The 21,825-nt window shown below is 41.0% G+C and overlaps 1 protein-coding gene across 1 annotated transcript in view; it reads right to left on the bottom strand.

The window, feature by feature from the left end:
• LOC108716096 (ALK tyrosine kinase receptor-like) overlaps window positions 1-3,296 on the bottom strand; it is a 349,880-nt gene extending 346,584 nt beyond the window's left edge. Inside the window, exon 1 of the mRNA XM_041562409.1 lies at window positions 1,729-3,296. Coding sequence (XP_041418343.1) covers window positions 1,729-2,434 — 706 coding nt within the window. The 5' untranslated portion in view covers window positions 2,435-3,296. The remainder of the gene's footprint in view (window positions 1-1,728) is intronic.
• Between the last annotated feature and the right edge of the window lie 18,529 nt (window positions 3,297-21,825).

The following is a 21,825-nucleotide window of genomic DNA, read 5'->3' as shown; positions in this document are numbered from 1 at the left end:
GTCACATTCCAACCCTCAGAGTAACACAATCATTCGACCCTGCACTTTGGCACTGCCAGCAAACAAACCATGAAATTTCCTGAATGTACTTTGTTTTGGTCATTTTGCGTCTTTATATTCTGCTTTATTTTAGTGAACCCATTAGATTCCACTGTCACACAATCTGATAAAAATTGCTTGAAAGACAGGATTTTTTTTTAACCTTTGACTTCCCTCATATCCAGTCATTTACTGTTGTGTCTCTATCTGTGCTTCCACGTTAAAACAACAAAGGTCTCTATGATACAGATTTGCCAGCTTTAGCAATACTGGTAAAAAGATGAAATTTGTGAAAACTAGTGCCACCTAGCACCAAATATTTGGACTGATATGAATCCAAACCCAAGTCTAAGAAGTAGTGATGGTCGAATTTATTCGCCAGGCGCGAATTCGTGGTGAATTTGCGCGATTCGCCGCCAGCGAATAAATTAGCGAAACGCCCACGAAAATTCGCAGCAAAAAAACGGGCGCCGTCGTCAAAAACGAGACGCCGGTGCTGTTTCGCAAATTTTTCACCGTTTCGCGAACTTCGCGCAAATTCGCCCATCACTACTAAGAAGAAGAAGAGGTCATGTAATAATGTACATTAAGGAACTTGTTATTGATGCCCTGTGATTGCTCACTCAGCTACATATATACATGTCTATGCCACCCCATGCTACATACTATAGTCAGTGATGCACTGTGGCAACTCACACAGTAGTTACTGACAGTAATAGAACTCCCTTATAATGAACCCATCCCATGAATATAGTTAATATACTGAAATGTTATTGATATACTGTGGCTACACATACACACACATATGAATTAACCCATACCATAATGTCATTGATATACTCTGAATCCAGACACATTTGCATTAACCCACTCTTTGCCAAACTGTCATAAATGGGCACATAGATAATAGTCCATCCCATACAATAATGATATTTATAGTCTCTGGTTGCTTGAGCATATGAATTAACCTATTGTCTCTATGATTCCGATCCCATGTTACAGCACATACATAAATTAACCTATCACTTGCTACAGACATACACAGACACATTTGCAGTAACCCTTTCTGTGCCAAAATGTTATTCGTGTACTTTGACTGAACAAATGCAATTTTCAAATGAACACACACATAGAAATTAACCCTCTCTCATAAAATGAACCTTATTATACAATGACTGCCAGACATTTAGGAAAAATGCCACAATGCTCAGAGTTCCAAGGGCCGTAATACACCGTGTTCACAATACAGAAGAACATCAGTTAAACGCATGACATTCCAATTCAAGTCCAGGAGTCTGTATAAGGCACTAAGCCCCTCACAGTCATCCGAGTTAATAGTTTAATGACTACAAAGTGACTCTCTATCTCTGCACTGTCCCATCTCATTGCTTTATTGCCTTCTTGCAACATCTACTTCTCCCCTAATACACATACTTTACACTTTTCTCTGCCTATTACATCCTTAAAGATTATCACAAGCTGTGCTCACACTTTTCCCCTTCAGTGACTCGTATCTTCCAATGTGCATTAACTCCTTCAGAGCACCAAACAACCCAGTAATCCTTGTACTGTCTATGTGCTTCTGCCTGTGCCATTGTATTTTTGGCTACAGGAAAAACACCACTGAGTCACATCCTAAGCCAAATAACTATACATTTGCAGCATGAAAGACACAAGGGATAAACTCACCTTTTCTCAGAATTTGGAAGGTTAACCTGGGCTGAGAAGCTCTGAGGGCGGCTGATAGTATATCCTCTCTCCCTGGGAAGGAGGCAGATCTCTGGGGCATCAGTCTAATCCTGAGCCTGCCTTCTTTAGATTTCAGCCACCAGCTAAACAGCTCAGCCAGGTCAAACTCCAGTTTTCTCTTTAGAACAAGACTTTGGGGATCCTCCTGCTCCTCAAACCTGTCATTTTTACCCTCTTTGGGAATTTCTGAGGCCAAAGATAAACCACAGCCCTCCCTGATCATTTCTTCCCCCACTTCCAGCAGAAGCTGCTTGGATCTGCGGAGGCTTTTCAGGAAGCCTGATTTCAGCACTTTGGACAGCGGCGCCGGCTTCTGCTCCCTTTTCATATCCACTAAAATTCTCCCAGGATGCTCCAATGATCCCACCAAGGGCCAACAGTCCATAGCCAGGCTAGAGCTTGCCTGGAAGTTGGTATTCACAGCCCCTGCAGGGAACAGACCCAACAGATCTCTCAGGGAATTGCGGAAAGCTGCTGGGATGACAAAGTCCACTGCAAGGTTCTTCCTCTTCATCCTGGTGAAACCGGGCTCCTTGGGTCCTGGCTTGGCACGGGGGCGAGACAATGTACTTCTCTCAGGAGGCTTACAGGATCCCAAAGAGCAGAGCAGGAAAAGGACAGTCAAGTGATAGCAGGGCAGTCTCATATTGTGCTCTTATTGGGGTGAACTCCAAGTGAAGTCAACAATGCCAACCTTAAGTTAATTTAACAAATCCAGATCTGATGATGCATCCAAACAATTCCCAAAATTATTGTATAGACCAGTGGATGTAACAAAACCGTCTGCACATTAAGTTCACCTGCCCTGCTCCTGCTGCTTCCCCCGTCAAATAAAATCCCAAGAATCTTGGAATCCTGTATAGCAGCAACCGATTCTTCTCTCTATTAGTGAGGGTGAACAGCCAGTGCAGAGTGCCGGAATGTATGAACTCTAGGAACACATGTCACTGTTGTGATGAAGGGAACAATCCACTCATCTCGGCAGCTCCTTTCTGAAAGTGCAGAAGTGATTCAGGATTCCTGGTCTTTCCCAATGTGATTCGGTTTCTGCTGCAGTACAATGACAGCATCTCACTGCCACCCTCTGGATAGTATCTGGTGTACACAAACCCTTCACTGGTCCCTGCAGCTCTCACACATCTCCCCCTTTAGCTCACAGTCTGTATTCTCCACTCTCCAGCCTGGGGGCCACAGCACTTATGGGCGGTGATGTCAAACAGGACTGTCCCAGTCCAGCCAATAGCAACACCAACAGTACTGGGGAATATGGAGATGAATTGGGCTGGGAAGGGGCAGAGCAGACCTGCAGAGATACATGAACAGCACCGACTTGTGAGCTGCTCCTGTCTCATAACTGTCTCTTTCTTATACTGTCAACTGTCTCTCTTATACTCACAGCTATCCCTTATGCACATTGTCTCATACTCATAATTGTGTCTCATACAGACAGTCTCTTTCTTATACTCATAACTGTCCCTTACTCATACTGTCTCATACATACTCATAACTGTCTCTTTCTCATACTGACAACAGTCTCTTTCTTATACTCACAACTGTCTAAGGAATAGAGTCTGCCTCTTTCTGTCTATAATTGCCCTTGAATGATTTTTCCCCTCTATCCGCCTTGCTTACTTTCTATATCTGTCTCACTCCCTATATATAAGACTCACTCCTTCAGTCACTCACTCATTTATTCTAGGCATCCCTCTGTCTCATTCACTGGCTGTCTTGTGTGTCTGTTCCTGAAACTGTCATTAACTGTGTCTGTCTCTGTCACTTTCTGTGCCTCTATGTTAGTTACCTTTTAGTTTCTATTGGTATCATTCTCATTTCATGTGAAAATGTCTTTGTGCTTCTGTATCATTCACTCATTCTGTGTGTCTCTACATCACATTTAGTCACTCCTTGGGGTATATTTATCAAAGAGTGAAGTTAGAGATCACCGCAGTCCTCTAGAGTAAAATTCCACCTCTCTTCATTCATTTCTATGGGAGTATTGATCAATGGGTGAAAGTGAAAGTTCATCTTTTGATAAATATGCCTTTCAAAATCCCATTGAAATGAACGGAGAGTGGTGTAATTTCACTCTAGAGGACTGTGGAGATCTCTAACTTTACTTTTTGATAAATATACCCCAAGGAGTGACTAAATGTGATGTAGAGAGATACAGAATGCAGTGAGGCACAGACACACAGAATGAGTGAATGATACAGAAGCACAAAGAGTGACAGGCAGACACAAGACATTTTCACATGGAATCAGAGTGATACCAATAGAAACTAAAAGGTAACTAACATAGAGGCACAGAAAGTGACAGAGACAGACACAGTTAATGACAGTTTCACTCATTTTTGTTAATCTGTTTGTCACTCTATTTCTGTGGTTTTCTGTCTCACTTTCTCTGTCACTTTTTGTCTCTCCCTGCCATTCCCTGTACCTGTGTTCCTTTGTTATCACCTGCATCATACTGGTGGTCCGGAGCCCACTGGGGCTACTGCTTCAGGGCCCCCCACAACATCCACAGCCGCAACCTGCCTGGTGGTCAAGAAACCACTATCTAGTTCCATATTTCTACCCTGGTCTTAAACCATATCCCACATATTTAATAAAAGGCAAAATGTCAGGTACAGTAATCTATAGCAACCAATAACATGCTTGCTTTTAAACAGGTGGCTTGGAAATGCAACACGATGATTGGTTGCTGTGGTTGATAAGAATTGTAGCACACTTTGCTCCTGATTTTCAATAACCCCATATTTCTACAGTATTTCTGTTGTGTGTCTGCCATGTCCTAATTACTCTCAGTCCATTGTTTTTCTGCCTGGTCTTCTCTTATCTATCTGCCTTCATATCTTTATATGTTTTAGCCCTAAGACAATATTTTTCTAAATGTTAAAGTGCAAGTTCACAACACTCTTTAACTCTTTAGATGTACAGTATGTTTTTAGCGGCACCCTCCATATATTTGCCTTCCGAAAAGTCAAACAGTGAGATGGTGACAATTTCAAAATAATCTTTATTTTTTGCGTCGGGCGGTTGGACTGTTTGCCTTTAAATGCAGACTCTGACCCCCACAAATAGAAGCAGATTAATCCAGATGTTGATTTTTTATTGTTATTAATATTTAATCACTTATGTTTGTATCTCATTTTGCCACTGAAAGCCTTGTCTGGCGGCTTGGGGAAAGTGGTACCCTACACAAAATAATAATATAAAAACTAAAAGCCAACTGCAAATTGTCTTAAAAATACCTTTGTTCTAGATGATGCTAACATGTATTCAAGGTCAGTTGCCCCTATCTTTGAGTTCATTGTGGTTTATTTTAGCTGGGTGTGTAATAGGTTAATTAACCTTTTGGTTGTAGAGACACTTTCATATAGCAGTGAGATCAATTGATTACTTCTCATTAATAAATATTAGTTAATAGACAGGAGATGCTTTTAATGACATTGTATGAAAAAATAGTCATCAATGAATCTGTTATTCCTACTTGTATCCAACAATGTGCCTGCCATAAGTTTAATGGCTTAAAAAAGGCAACAGGCCAAATAGATAGAGCCCTGCAATTTATACAGATGTGGTTATTCTGGTTCATGTGTTTATGTGTACGGAACATTAAAGATGCCCCCTTGCTCCTTTACGGATTTTGTAGGCAGAAACTTTAAGTAGAGTAACAGCTTACCCTTTATGCACCTTATGGTGCTCATTAAAATATTTTCAGCTTGCCAAAATAGATTTAGGATTGTTTACACATTTACATGTAATGGGACTTAATGTGTAAGGGCAGAGACACACGATCAGATTCGGGAGATTAGTCGCCCAGCGACAAATCCCCTCTTCTTCGGGGCGACAAATCTCCGTGAACTGCCTCCCGTTGGCTAGACTGTAAAATCGCCAGCAGGATGGAAATTGGTGCGGTTCGTTTTCTGAAGTCGCCCGAAGTTGCCTCACGAGGAAACTTCAGGCGACTTCAGAAAACTAATCACTCCAAGTGCCATCCCGCCGGCAATTTAGATTCTAGCCGGCGGGAGGCAGTTCGTGGATATTAGTCGCCCCAAAGAAGAGGTGATTTATCGCCGGGCGACTAAATCTACCCGAATCTGTGTGTGTCTCTGCCCTAAATGTGCAAAAAGACCCCAGACAATCAGACAGTGTTTAGGGTGTGATTAGGGGATGTGTCTGAATGTGACTGGGTGTAACTAGACAAAACCAACAACATCCTAGAAAATATACTCCAGGAGATTCACAGTCTGCTCTGAGAAATAAATCCGTAATGTTTATTTTCTTACAGTGATATTTTTATTAGTTCAATTACTTATTAGAAAGTCACATTTAATAATGAATCAATAGTTGGCTTTTAAATGATTCTCATAATACTTTCCCATAACTTTTTGCACTTTTCTGTCCTGTTAGTCAAACTGCAGTGTTTGGGAGCCGGGAGCCCTTGTGTCTGCAATGGAGTGCTGTACTTACTGACCTGTGGCAGGCGGTAATTGTCTATTTGCACCTAGTGCTGGATATCCAGTCTGAGCAGAGCACAGCCAAATGCAAATGCTTTTTTGATAACAAGAAAGCAGATTTGTTTGTTGCTTCATACTTCAGAAATGTTTTATCCTATATTTCTCCTCTTTGCACTGTCATGCTTCCTAAAACATTTTTTACCACCTCCTCCAACAAGTCACAAAGGTATGGACATTTTTAGAGAAAACAAAACTCGACCTTTAATAAATAAACCCCTTAAAGTTCTTCAACCTGTTCCTTTTCTGTCATTTTCGTCATTTGAGGGTCACTGCATTAGGCTCGCATTGCTTTGATATAAAGACCTCCTGGACCAACCTCACAATTTTTTGACAACTGCTGCTTGACTTCCTTATTTATATCCTATTAGGTGACTTTAATTTACCAGTTATCACTCTTAACAACTCTGCTGTCTCTAAACTTCTTCCACTAACCTCCTCCCTAGAATTAGCTCGGTGCTCAGACTCCCCCTTTCACTCCAATGGTAACTCTCTGGATCTTACATTTACTAGACTCTGTTCAACCACCAATTTTATTAACTCACCGTTTCCCCTTTCTGATCATAATATACTCACATTTCAACTCTTACTAACTACCTCCTCACACCCTGCTATTCCCCAAACAAATATCTACCGTGACTTGCAAGCTCTAGATGTGTTGCATCTCTCTTCTTCCTTTGACTCTCTTCACTTTAATATCTTAGCCACTTCCTGTCCTCATGTGGCTTCCTCTGTCTACTACAGCACTCTCACCACTGCCCTCAATGAACTAGCTCCTGCCAAAACGGAATGCACTAAACCAATACTGCTTCTACCTTAGCATACTGCTCATATAAAAGATCTCCAAAGACACTCATGTGCACTAGAGTGTTGCTAGTGCAAATCCCGCTAAGAATTGGAGTTCTGGAGCTACAAATCTGGTCTGCGCTCCTATAACACTAGCCTTTTCCAAGCCAAACAAACATACTTTACTATACTAATTAACTCCCTATCTAAAAAAAACTTTTCCTTACCTTTAACACTCTTCTTTCCCCTTCCCCACCCATCCATGCACATCTGTCTCTGCTCAAGATATTGCTGAGCACTTCAAAAACAAAATTGACACCATCAGAAGTGACATTACACTATTAAACACGCCTAGACTTTCACAAGCCTTCGTCCACAATCTTGAGTCTATTCTGTGCTCCTTCTTCCCTGTAACTGATGAGGAAGTCTCAGAACTTCTGGCTTCTTCTCACTACCTGGCCCCTTGATCCCATACCTTCCAAACTTCTCCACAATGTCAATCCCTGTCTAATCAAAGTCTTAACTCATCTATTTAATCTCTCACTCTCAACTGAAATCTATCCTTCTCAACTAGCACATGCTCTTTTCACCCCATTCTGAAAAACCCTCTCTGGATCCCTCCAATCTCTCCAATCTCTAAACTACATAAGCACATACAGTAGTTTACAACTGACTAATGCAATTCCTCTCTGAAAATAACCTGCTGGACCCCCTACAATCTGGTTTTAGGCAACAACACTCAACTGAAACTTCCCTAACCCGACTAACTAAATAGCTTTTAACAGCAGAAGCCAACAACCACTTCTCAATACTAATACTTCTTAATCTCTGCTGCATTTGACATTGTGGATCATCATCTCCTCCACCAATCTCTCCATTTGCTTGGCTTCACTTACCTCACTATTCGTTCCTTCTGTGTCCTAATGGAGTATCATCTTCTCCCCTACCTCTCTCTGTTGGGGTTCTTCAAGGATCTGAGCCCGTTATTATTTTCTCTCTATACTTCCTCCCTCTGCAAACTAATCAACTCATATGGTTTCCAATACCATCTCTATGCTGACGATACTCAGATCTATCTCTCCTCTCCTGATCTCAATCCAGAGCTCTTAACTTGGGTCTCCTCCTGCCTGTCCGCTATCTCTACTTGGATGTCATAATGCTACCTTAAATGAAACCTCTCTAAAATGGAAATTGTTCTCTTTCACCCAAATAACACTCATAACTTGCCAGAAGTATCTATCATAGTTAACAATTCCAGTATCACCCCATCTCCCCAGGCCTTGAAGTTATCCTAGATTCTTCCCTGTCCTTCAATCCTCATATCCAGTCACTTATTAAATAGTGTCACTTTTAAGGATCAAAACATGATCATTTATCACTCAAGGTGCCGCCAAAATTCTTACCATATACCTTCTCACCATATCAAGTCTAGTCTACTGTAACGCTCTATTGATTCATTATGGACTGTCACCTCTCCATTCCATAATGAACACTGCCGTCAGGCTTATACACCTCAGCAACCGCTCCTCCTCTACAATGTCACTCTGCCAATCCCTGCACTGGCTTCCACTACCTTTCAGAATAAAATTCTAACTAATGACCCTGACATTCTGAGCACTTCATAACTCACACTACATCTCTGAACTCAACTCTAGATACTCAATCAACTGCTTATTAACCTCCTCTACTGACCTGCTCCTCAACTCTTCTCTCATTACCTCCTCACACACTCACATTCAAGATTTTGTAAGGGCTGCACAATTCTCTCTACTGCTACTTTCAAAAGATCTCTTTAAACAAACTTACTTTATGAAGCCTACCCTCACTCTGTTTAGCTAACAATACCATATGCTACAACTCTCACCTTGCTTATTGCTGATCTTGCCAGGGGCGTAACTACAGAGGAAGCAGACCCTGCAGCTGCAGGGGGGCCCAGGAGGTACAGGGGGGCCCACGAGGCTCTCATTGATGAGCAATTTCAACATATATTGTTAAAACAGGACAAACACTGAATATGTTGGGGGCCCTAAAATTAATTTGCTGTGGGGCCCAGCAACATCTAGTTACGCCACTGGATCTTGCCCACTCCCACACCTTGTGTCTCATTCCATTCCCTTTTTAGATTGTAAGCTCTTTTTCACAGGGCCTTCCTCGCCTTTTGTATCGGTACTAGTCGTTATGTATGTAACTCTGTATGTTATATCTAAGTATTTCATGTGATTTCTTTGTATTTTTTACAGCGCTATATGTTGACGCTCTAAAAATACATGTTAATAATAATAATAGCCTTACAGAGCATTTGTTTGTATATGGGGTCAGTGACCCCGATTTAAAAAAGCTGGAAAGAGTCAGAAGAAGAAGGCAAATAATTCAAAAACTAAAAATAAATAACAAATATAAATATTAGGAAGGTAATTTACATGGAGAGTCAGTTAGTGCATTGTACAACACCCGCCTACAGAAAGCACCTGTATTATCGCTATCACCAACTACATTGTAAGCAATTTTAGGCATTGCCTGGACTGGCACGAACTTTACCTTCTAATACCTTATAATGTCTTTGTTTCTCAACCCTGAAGGGCCCATGGGATTCTCTCTCTGTTGTACCTTAAAACCAGCCATGACTATACAAGGCCAGATTTACATAGTGGGTGCCCCTAGGCCCTGCCGCTCGTTGACCTCGTCCTCTGTATTTCACTTGTGCAAATATGCAAATTTCCTTTGTCAGGTCCAGAGCACTGGAAAAGGCACATGGGAATTTTTTTCTGCGCTTCCCCAGTTCTTAGGAACAAATGTGGATGTGGCTGGGTGGCATGCTGCCCCTAAAATCCTGCCTCCTTTCTGACAAATTTGGGCCTGTGACTTTATACAGGTACAGAGGCAGATGGGACTCTCCCGCTAATACTGAGTGATTGAGCTGCCGAGTGAGATTGACAGCCGGTGTGATATCTCCCCGTGTTGGAGGATTAATGATTCTGCTGATCAGGAGAGATGAGTTAAGTGTTTGGCTCTGATGGGCAGATAATATCAAGCTTTGGCGTCTAACAAGAAACCGTAACTCGGGGGGATTTGCCTTAATATTTACATTGAATGTTTACTCCACTCAGCAAGAAATTGATTTCTGTGCTATAAGGAAAGGAGGTCATTCCCTGGGACACATGGGAGGGGGGGATTGTAGCCTGACGTTGAGAAAACTCAACCACTTTATTCCCATCTAAAATGTGTAACTCCCAGGAAGAGGGTAAAAGGAATGGTTCCATTCTGAGTGCAGTCCGTTTATTTTTCTCATTTTAGCAGGAAATGGGTTTTTGCTAAATTGTATGAACCTTTAATCAGAAATTATTGGACTTCTCTATCATATTTAATACTTGGAAATCCATTGGATATACACAATAATAAGTGTATACGGTTAATGCAGCTTTATACAGTGTAGGTCAGTGATACTTCACCTATGGGTTGGAATCCAATATAGAGTTCTTATGCTGTTTTTGATGGGTCTCCATGACTTCCTTTGCTAATGTGACATGTTCTGTACAATAATGTACAATATTTATATATTTAATTCTAAACGAATTCTTCTAGGTCCGGAAGGTGAGGTCCAAACTTAATTTAGACTGCCTTAAAAAAATAGGTTAAAAGCCCTGCCCTAGGGTTACACAATGGGCTCATTAATCAACACTGGGCAAATTTGCACCTGCACAGTATCCTATGGCAACCAATCAAATGATGGCTGGAAAAAAGCTAACCATTGGTTGATATGGATTACTAACCAAGGTGCAAATTTGCTCAGCATTAATAAATTACCCCATGTATATTTAGGATATACACATGCCAACTTTTGAAATAAAAGGCACTGTTTACCCAGATGGGGGTCAACCCATGGTAACCAATAAGATGTTTGCATTTATAGGTGACCAGTAAATATTACCTGCTATTATTTGCAAAAGTCGTGGCAAAAATATAAAACCGTGAGACTAATTTTAAATAAAAATTTCACTGCCTAAAACTTGTTGACATGCCACAGAAATTGATGGGAAGCATAAATTTAGCATTCAAGCAAGTTGATGTTCTTTTTTTTTCTTGCAATTTTTACAGCAGTTATGCTTTTCCATAAAAAAAAATTAATATTTAAAAAAAATGTGTGTAAACATGACAGTGTTTTTTGCTGTGATTTGCTGTAATTTTTTTCTGTGCATAGGGAATGTATTTGTTGTTCACCTGTAAATTAACTTTTAGTATGATGTAGAGAGTGATATTCTGAGACAAATTTCAACTGGTTTTGATTTTTTATTATTTGTGTTTTTTCAGTTATTTTGCTTTTTATTCAGCAGCTCTCCAGTTTGCAATTTCAGCAATCTGGTTGCTAGGGTCCATATTACCCTAACAACCATGCATTGATTTGAAAAAGAGACTGGAATATGAATAGGAGAGGGACTTAATAAAAAGTTGAGTAATAAAAAGTAGCAATAACAATACATGTGTAGCCTTAGGGCTGGGACACACTGGGCGATTTGGGGAGATTTAGTCGCCTAGCAACTAATCACCGCGACTTTTCTCCCCGAATGCCTTCCCTCGCTCTGCGCCTGGATAAAATGAAAAATCGCCTGCGCTAATCACACACGGTGATTCGTTTTCCAAAGTCGCCCGAAGTTGCCTCACAAGGAAACTTCGGGTGACTTCGGAAAATGAACCGTGTGTGATTAGCGCAGGCGATTTTTCATTTTAGCCAGGCGCAGAGCGGGGAAGATTGGTCGCAGAAAGTCGCGGCGATTAGTCGCCAGGTGACTAAATCTCCCCAAATCGCCCAGTGTGTCCCCAGCCCTTACAGAGCATTTGTCTGTAGATGGGGTCAGTGCCCCCCCCCCCATTTGAATGCTGGGAAGAGTCAGAAGCAGAAAGATAAAAAAAACTATAAAAAAGAAAAAAATGAAGGCCAATTGAGAAGTTGATTATAATTAGCCAATACAAGTGACAGAAATTCATTTCCCAGTACTTTTTAATTTGAATCCAGCTGAATTCTTGGTATTTGGTGGGACCCAATCCGAAGCCTTGATGCAACGCCCCTCCGAAAGCTCTCGGCAACTGAAGGCGACAAATCTTTGTTCACAAATAACAAAGTTCTGGTGATTGTGCTCATGTTTCAACATGGAAAAGATTCCGTTTGGACCAAATTAAACTGTAAGGAGTCCGGTGCCATCCCTAAAAATAACCCAACTCTATCAGCCCTTGGGTCTCAGCGGCAGCAATGTGATCTGAGATCTGCATTTAGCGCACTTGGCACCCAGTTACACGTTGGAATGATGTCTGGCGCACCAGTGGTTAACACTTGCATAGAGCAATAAAACATGATTATAGGCAGGGCACTTATGGGCTGACATCTCCATTTAAGATGCATTTTCAGACCCAGGAAGACTGAACACCCATTTACTTCAATTATCCAGAAACATAATTATTCATCTAAAATGTACCGTACAAGACATATCCCTGCAGCACTAAAGTGTGTATGTATTATCCACGACTACTGGGCCTGTCAGCTTGTGCCATATGGAGATGGAAGCTGGACGTGCAATGGGAGTATTTTAGTTAGAACTTGGACCAGCAGCCTCTCACTGGGCCTATTTGGCAAATAAAAGCACCAATACTGGCACGTGAATCACGCAGAGCAGATGAACATTTATTTCTTTTCCCCTTTTTTTAGTTTGTTATATATTTATTAGGGATGCAGTGAATCCAGGATTCTGCCTTTTTCAACAGGATTCGGGTGAATCCTTCTGCCTGGCCGAACTGAATCCAAATCCTAATTTGCATATGCAAATTAGGGGCAAGATGGAAATCTTGTGACTTTTTTGTCACAAAATAAGAAAGTAAAAAAAGTTTTACCCCTCCCATCCATGTGCATATGCAAATTAGGATTAACATTTGGTTCGGTATTCTCCGAATCTTTTGTGGAGGATTCGGGGGTTCGGCAGAAACCAAAATAGTGGATTCGGTGCATCCCTAATTTTTATACATGTCACTGTCACTCAGACTTCATGGTTAGCAGTAACCAATGTTCCCACTAAGCCAGAACTTTTCACTTTCCACCAGAAACCTGGTAATTCATACAAAGGTCCCAGATATAAGAAAACATTGGAGTCTCCTCCATTAGTTGAAGAAATATCCAGAGTGACAAAAGGGTGTTTACCTGCACATTCTACCTTCACTGTCTTTCAAGGTGGGTTTTCAGGGGAAAAGCAAACACACATTCTCCTGGTATTTCATCCTAATTAGTCTTAAGGCTACGACCACTTTGACATTGCTCCAGCCCCACAGTTTGGGAACCACTGACCTAAGTTTGGAAACTTACATCCAGCCTATAAAGAAGAAGTGCTGGTAGAAACACAATTTACCTTTACTGGGCTGAAACCCCATTAATCCCTTTAGCTGCCTGCCCTGGCTCTACTGTGTTACTCTTATTGGCTACAAACTGGTTAAAGGGGATCTAACCCCACCCTATGTTTTTAACTGTTGTGCACCTTGCACTGTTCCCCCTACCCCTACCTAGGCTAAGTGGTGGTAATTACAAGCAGAGAGCTCTGCTCTTGGGAATGAGATACTGGGTACCTGTTAGCAGTAGTGATAGCGAATTTGCGGGAAATTCCCGAAATTCGCTGCCGGAGAATAAATTTGCGAAATCGCAGTTAAAATTCACCAGCGTCAAAAAACAATGGACGACGGTGTCTGTTTTTTTTTGGACGCTGGCACATTTTCACCGGCGAATGTGATGGAAATTTGAAACATTTTCGGCAAAGCGAAACGCCCCAAATTCGCCCATCACTAGTTAGCAGGGCCGCCATCAGAAATCACGGGGCCCATAAAGCAAAATTGTCTAGGCTCCCTGGGCTCCACCCACCCCAGATCCTGCCCCCAAGCAGTGCCGGGCCTAGTCAGCTGGGCGCCCTAGGCAACCTGGCCAACTATACATTAAAAATGTTTTTTTTGCCAGGGCCCCCATAAAAGTTTTTACAAAAACATTGGTGGTCAGGGGCCCAGTTCGTGGCTTCAGGTCTTCGGCACTTTGGCGGTGTGCAATCTTTAGCAATATTAAGGGATGCCCAGCTAATTTAAAAAGTGCAACACATCACTACCTCCCACAACCCCCCTGTTTTGATATTGTATATTTAGCCGGAAGCTGTGGCATAGCTTCAGTGGTTGTAGCACCCCATACCCCCCCTTTAAACTAGTGGTGATCCTATGCTTTTAAAATTGGGTGTTTGTTTTGGGAATATCTCTCCTTTAAAAGCCTGATTGCTGACTGGGGAGGATTTAGCCCTCAGTGAAAGGACATTGATTACAGGTAATGCTAGAATGCACATAAAAAATAAAACAAGTTAGGGACCGCCATTCGGGGTTTACCTTGACGTGGTATGGTGGCTTATCAATTTTATGATCAAAACTTTGTTACAAAATAACCCCTGTTTTGGGTACATATGCAATAGCATTTATTATACTTATATATATATATATATACTTTAAAGCCTTTAGAGTGCTCCCACAACCCCCCTGTTTTGATATTACATACATATATATATATATATATATATATATATATATATATATATATCCTGACTTTATGCAATGTAGGGGATCAATTGCATTGTGATTATTTAGCTCCACGTGTATCTAATGTTCATGTCTGCAAGTACTTACCCTAACTGTCATTTCTGGAGTGATGTGTCCAGCAATCATGAGTGTGAGGATTCTGGATTAAGCCAACCATGTCTGGTGGGGGGCTGTGGGAATGTTATGTAACCTAGGGATGCCCCCCTAAAGCTTCTGTTTTAGGCTTAGGCTCTCAGGTGCCTATATAATAAATTCAGCCCTGCTTTTAGGCTGCAGCAGTATACTACACCAGAATCAGAAATGTAAAAAACATCTAAATACCTCTTCTTGATTTCTCCTCGGCAGGCTATGTCCAGCCCTGAGGAACATAAAACCATGAAGCCTCATTACAGACTTCATAACGGCAGCTTGAAGAATCTTTTTGGGCTGCCTGTGACTGAATAAAGATTTATTGGCTGCGGTGACAATGTTTCCTTTATCAGAACGTCGGACAGAGCAATATTTCTCCCAGGCAGTTGGCATTAAAGGAAAGAAACCCGGTGGCATTTATTCCACGCATGTACCATTGCCCTATGTTAGATCCATCTTGTTCATAGAGAAGACAAACTTTCCTTCCACTTTCATACATATTAATGCCGGCTCGGAGGGAAAAACTTCATCCCACATCCCTACAGAATCAACTTAGAATTCAGAGCAAGCTAAAAATCGACAGTTTTTTTTCCCTCCCCCTGCTAAGAGTCCGCTTAAAACGGTTAATAACTTGTTGATACTGTCCATGGCCGTCATCATCCCATAAATAATGTATATATGGAATAATATAAACATCTCTGTGCCTGGAGAGGGAGCCGCAGAATCGAAGACACATTTTATGTCTAGTTAATTATTGCACGATGAAATTTAATGTTACGGTTATAGAGGGAAAAATCTCCACTTTCAGGTGCTGCAACCAAATATTCATGAATTTACAACATTTTCATTAATATTCTATCAGGTTTCAGGTGCTGATACAAGCACAACTAGCCTCCTGCAGAAGGACTATCGTGGTAATAAGGCACCAAGGGTCAAGTGCAAAGGGCTGAGAGGGGTCAAGCAAACTGTACAAAGGAAAAATTCATAAAAGAATGTGATAAAATCTTTAATGGTTTAAGAGGCACGCAATATCGTTGAGAAGTATAAAAGTGATGTCACAATGGCTCAGTAGGAAAGTATATGCCAGGGATAGGGACAAGGTTGCCTTGTTTAAAAGGAATTTTACATTCATATCAGATTTAAGTGTGATGTTGCTGGTGCTATCTCAAGGAAAATTGCATTTGGTCTTTTTTTATGTACAGGTATGGGATCCATCATCCAGAAACCCGTTATCCAGAAAGCACCAAATTACAGAAAGGCTATCTCCCATGGACTCCATTTTATCCAAATAATACAAATTTTTATAAATGATTTCCTTTTTCTCTCTAGTAATAAAACAATACCTTGTACTTGATCCCAACTAAGATATAATTAATCCTTATTGGAAGCAAAACCAGCCTATTGGGTTTATTTGATGATTTTAAAGTAGACTTCAGTTATGAATATCCAAATTACAGAAAGATCCATTATTTGGAAAACCCCAGGTCCCGGACATTCGGAATAACAGGTCCAATATCTCTACAGCTAGACTGCTACTAACACAGATAGACTTGGGTTCCAGGGATTCTTTCCAAAGCATGGTAGTGTATAAGAATATAGTGTAGTGTTCATGCAAATGGCCTGTAGATGTCACTGTGCTCATACTTATACTGTGCATACTTCCTGGTAGCTTAAACATGAAAGTTACTGTTATGTAATGCCTGCATGACTCTGCTAATAAAGCACTGTTATACTCTCCTCATCCTCGGCTAGCCAAAACATAACAAATGGCGACAAGGATGGCTTTTCTCCCTTTGCAGCGCCTGCACCTTTTCTTCCAAACTCTGGTGAGCCTACTATACCTTTTATTGCTTGGATTCTTATGTTTGAAAATTACATTATTGCTGCTGGCCAAGGGGAGATTTGTGCTGCTAGAAAGCGTGTTTTACTTATTCACTGCCTGGGAGCACTTACCATTACCTGATGATACTTATGAAACTGCTCTTACTGCTATAAAGAACTTTTTCGTGCCAGGAGTAAATGTGGTTGCTGAAAGATATAAATTTGTAGCAGCTTTGAGAGAGCTGGTTGTTACCTGTGAGTTTGGGACTAAGAGACCAAATAGTGGAAAAAACAAACTCACCTCGCATTAGAGAGAGACTGCTCCTAGAGCAGGATTTAAGTCTTGCAAAAGCTATTACAGTTGCTAGTCAAATTGAAACAGCAGTGGCAGAGACTAAAACTCTCAGTCAGGGAACTGCTGGGAATGTACAGACTGTGAATCCAGCAATGTGGCCTAATAATACACAGTCACAGGCAAAATACAGTGCAAAGGAAAGGGATTCACCTACACTGCAAAACCATACAGCAAATACAAATAGAAAATACTGTTACATGTCCTGCAAAAGCTAAACGGTGCCGCAAATGCACAAAGGTAGGACATTTTACTAAGACCTGCCGTAGTTCTGCTAAAGATGTTCATGAGTCACTACTACAAATGTCACAGTATTAAGTGTGGATAAAGCTGGTAGATTTATTCCAGACAAGTTTATATGCCAGTGTCAGTACTGCTTCTGCTGACAAGGGACACTCCATTAACCTGATGCTTGATACAGGTTCAGCTGTTTCTATACTACCAAAGGATATTTTCTTGAAATACTTTGCAAAAGATCTGCTTGTTGCACCTGCCCTGAAACTGGTCAGTTACTAAAAGGATCCAATCCCTGTGCTTGGTTGCTTGCCAGTGACTGTACAATTTGAATCAAATACTGCAAAATATGACTTTTACATTGCGAATAAGGGTACTGCCATACTTGGAAGGGATCTCTTTGCTGCATTAAACCTACAATTAGTTGATGGTCTCATTTTTCGCCGTTTCGTGAATTTCGCGGGAAATTCGAAAATTTTCCGGCAAAGCGAAACGGCGAAAAATTTACGAAACGGCGGTGTCCGTTTTTTGACGCCGACACCCGTTTTTGACTCCAACGCTCGTTTTTCTTGCCGGCGTCCGTTTTTATTTTCACCAGCGAATTTTCGCAGCTGTTTCGTGAATCGCTCAAATTCACCGCGAATTTGCGCCTGGCGAATAAATTCGCCCATCACTAATTACTACAGCACCAGTGCCTGCCACACAGCCAGTGTCTAAAATTTCACCACAAAGCAACACTTCACTGGGCTGTGCAAAGAACTCTGTACACAAAGTTAAGTTGAGACCAGATGTAAAACCAGTACCATTCCCTGATTCAGCATGGGAAAAACTTGCTATTGATATTGTCGGTCCTTTTACAGATGCTCCTATAGACTGTAGATTTGCTATAACCTTGATAGACTTTTACAGTAAATGGCCTGAAATTGCATTTGTTTCTCATATAACATCAGCTACAGTAATACAATTTCTGTCTACAGTCTTCAGCAGAGAAGGTAATCCAAAGGAGTTAATATCAGACCATGGACCACAGTTTGAATCCTTTCTGAGAGAGAGGAATATTGTGCATAGGAAATCTTCAGTGTATTACCCACAAGCAAATGGAGAAATCGAGCGATTCAACAGAAGTCTGAAAGAAGCAATACAGACAGCAAATCTAACTGGGAAATCTTGGAGAGTATTTACAACAGAGTTCCTACATAACTACAGAACAACGTGCCATGCAACAACCCAATCATCTCCTGCTGAATTATTACATAGCAGACAGATGCGCACTACTTCCACAAAATACGGCGCCTACAAAATCATCTACTGCTGACATTGTGAAATGTCAACAAGCCAAATGCAAGGCTTATACTGACAGAAAACGTGGTGCAAGAGAAATGTACTTTCAGCCTGGATCTTTCGTCAGAATTAAGAAACCAGGAATACTGAAAAAAGGACAATCTAAATTTACTACACTAGAAACCAGCGAGGACCATACACATATGAACTCTCTGATGGTCGCATATGGAATGCAAGTCGTCTTGCTCCTGTTAGATATGACTTTGGAGAAGCTCCATTTGATGAAGGACATTTTCTTCTCCTGGTGCCAACTGCAATAGGCCTGAGGAAAGTGAACCTATACGGCGTTCTGAGAGAATCAGAAAACTACCTGCATGGACCAAGGACTATGTGATGTGAATAATGTATATTATTGTTTTAAAATGCATACTGTTTGATGTTGCTGTTTATTATAATTGTCCAAATGCTTTCCTACTATAGGGGGAATATGTGGTGTTCATGCAAGTGCCCTGTAGATGTCAATGTGCTCATACTTATACTGTGCAAACTTCATGGTATCTTAAAAGTGAAAGTTACTGTTGTGTAATTCCTGCATGACTCTGCTAATAAAGCACTGTTAAGCTGGCCATAGACGCAACGATCCGATCGTACGAATCGTGGATTCGTACGATTTTTGGACCGTGTGTAGAGAGTCCCGTCATTTTTCGTCCGGCGGAGATTGGTCGTTTGGTCGATCGGACAGGTTAGAAAATTTCTGTCGCCTGCCGATAATATCTCTGCGTGTATTGCCGATCATACGATTTTCAGTGGGAGACTGTCACTAGCTTTGTCAGACATAACCATCGTACGATTGCTGTCAGGGGCAGAACATCGGCTAATCTGTTCTTTAACTACTTTTTTGGTCGAAATGGTAAGACTTTGATCTTTATGGTTAGTGGAGGGTCGGGAGATGGGAAAGTCCGATCGTACGTTGATTCATACGATCTGATCTTTGCGTCTATGGCCAGCTTAATACTCTACTCATCCTCGGCTACCCAAAACATAACATATAGTACGGCAGTTGGAGAAGGGAATGGATTGTAGGTAGAATGGGGCTCCTTCTAAAGCACAATAGATGTGTAGTTACAAGGGCTACAGGGGTTCTGAGTTCAGTAGTTATTCAATTTGAAATCTGTTGTCTGCTTGCTAGTGCTTGTTTTCCAAAAACACCATTTCAATAAAACTCATATTCACAATCTATTTTTAACCTCTGTGTTAAATTTTCGTATGATGCAGAGAGTGATATTCTTTGCATTTGGTTTTCATTTTTTATTATTTGTGTTTTTTTGCGTTATTTAGCTTTTTATTCAGCAGCTCTCCAGTTTGCAATTTCAGAGATTTGAATAAGAGACTGGAACAGGGTCAAACTGGGGTCTCGGGGGGCAACTGGGGCTGCTGTCGCAGGGCCCCCCTCTGGGTCCCCTGCCACTGGGTCCCCCCACTAAGCCGCCGCCACACATGCGAACTGTGTATTCTGCGGCAGGAAGAGTATACAGGAAGCAGGGACTGGGCCGGCGGGGCCCACCGGGTTTTATTCCCTGGTGCCCTGGCGGCCCAATCCAACTGTCTGACCCTTGACTGGAATATGAATAGGAGAGGCCTGAATAGAAAGATAAGTAATAAAAAGCAGCAATAACAATAAATTTGTAGCTTTACAGAACATTTGTTTATTTAGATGGGGTCAGTGACCCTCATTTGGAAGCTGGAAAGAGCCAGAACAAGAAGACAAATAATTAAAAAACTGGAAAAAAAAAACAAGAAGACCAATTGAAAAGTTGCTTAGAATTGGTCATTCTATAACATATTAAAAGTTACTTAAAGGTGACCCACCCCTTTCAGATGTCTCTGCTAAAATATGCAGTATGGCAACCATCATTCACAATAACATAGTTGTCAAGGTGGAAAAAAGTCTGAAACCTGTCAGTTTTCATCCACCCAGAATTAATCATAACCACGTTCAATGACAGAAAATAAGCACAGTCATTTGTTTGGGAAATCATGGCTTCCCATGAATTGGAGATTTTCACATTTTAATGACAACAATGAATGCACTGAAAACCAGAATATACACTTCCCATTGGTTTCTGTGGCCTCTTGGAAAACCAGAGCCTGTGAAATGAAACATCTGACAGTTTTGTGGGTTTTTTTCAATTGAGGAAAAACTGAAATCAAATCCCTTTAAAAAAAAATATCCCTTTGAATAAAATGCAGCAGTGAGAATCTAATACAGGTATGGGACCTGTTCTCCAGAATGCTCGGGACTTGGGGAAAATCATGTAAACATTAAATAAACCCAATAGGATGGCTTTGCCTCCAATAAGAATTAAAAGGGAACTCCGGCTTCCAAACCAAAATGTGATAACATTGATTTTAAACACAGACACCCCTAATATTCCCATCACAGTTACCTGTTTCTTCAAAAAGTATGAATAAATGCCATTTTCTATGCTGCAGTCCAGCTGTTTAACAGTTCTTCTCTTTCTGCATCATTTGAAATCCTGGCAGGGAAGGAGGGACTAAACACTGATGTTACAAATACAGCTTACAGACAGCATGCAGGAACTACATAACCCACAATGCATTGCTCTGTGATGTTCCCTATTGAAATCACATGTGCAGGGAATTGTGGGATTCGAAGGATGCAGGCTGAGGACAGCTGGCTGTTGATACAAAGTAACAGTAGTCAGCCAGCTCAGCAAAGTAGTCAGACAGATCAGCAGGAGAGCAGGGGGCTAGGCTTAGGGAACTGTCAGAAACCATTAAAAATTATGAAGAGTCTGCATATTTTTTAAATGATATATATTGCAAATTTGCTTGTTTACTTTTCAAAAATCTTAAGTTATGTTTTTGTGGTGTTCCCCTTTAATTATATCTTAGTTGGAATCAAGGTACTGTTTTATTATTACAGAGAAAAAGAATAAAATGGAGTCTATGGGAACCAGCCTTTCCGTAATTTGGAGCTATTTGGATAACAAATTTCTGTATAATAGATCCCATACCTGTATTAGCCTATAAAATACACCATCTGATGGTTAACTGGGGGGGTATTTTAGATGGACACTTATAAGCTCAGATTTCATATTTTTTTCTAGACTTTTTAGATACAAGGGCCCCCATGGGGAATATAACTAAAAAAGTCTGAAGGCCATTGAGGTCTTTTATGTTATATTTTATGTTTCTAAACATAGACACATGATGGATATGTCTATTTCAACCTTTACTTAGTAATGTCTCTGTTTCAGCCTCACTCTCATTGTGTAAAGTACTTTCTTTATA

The sequence above is a fragment of the Xenopus laevis genome, chromosome 5L (assembly GCF_017654675.1).
Source record: "Xenopus laevis strain J_2021 chromosome 5L, Xenopus_laevis_v10.1, whole genome shotgun sequence".
In the NCBI taxonomy this organism is placed as follows: Eukaryota; Metazoa; Chordata; class Amphibia; order Anura; family Pipidae; genus Xenopus; species Xenopus laevis.
This window is presented reverse-complemented; position numbering and strand designations above follow the sequence as displayed.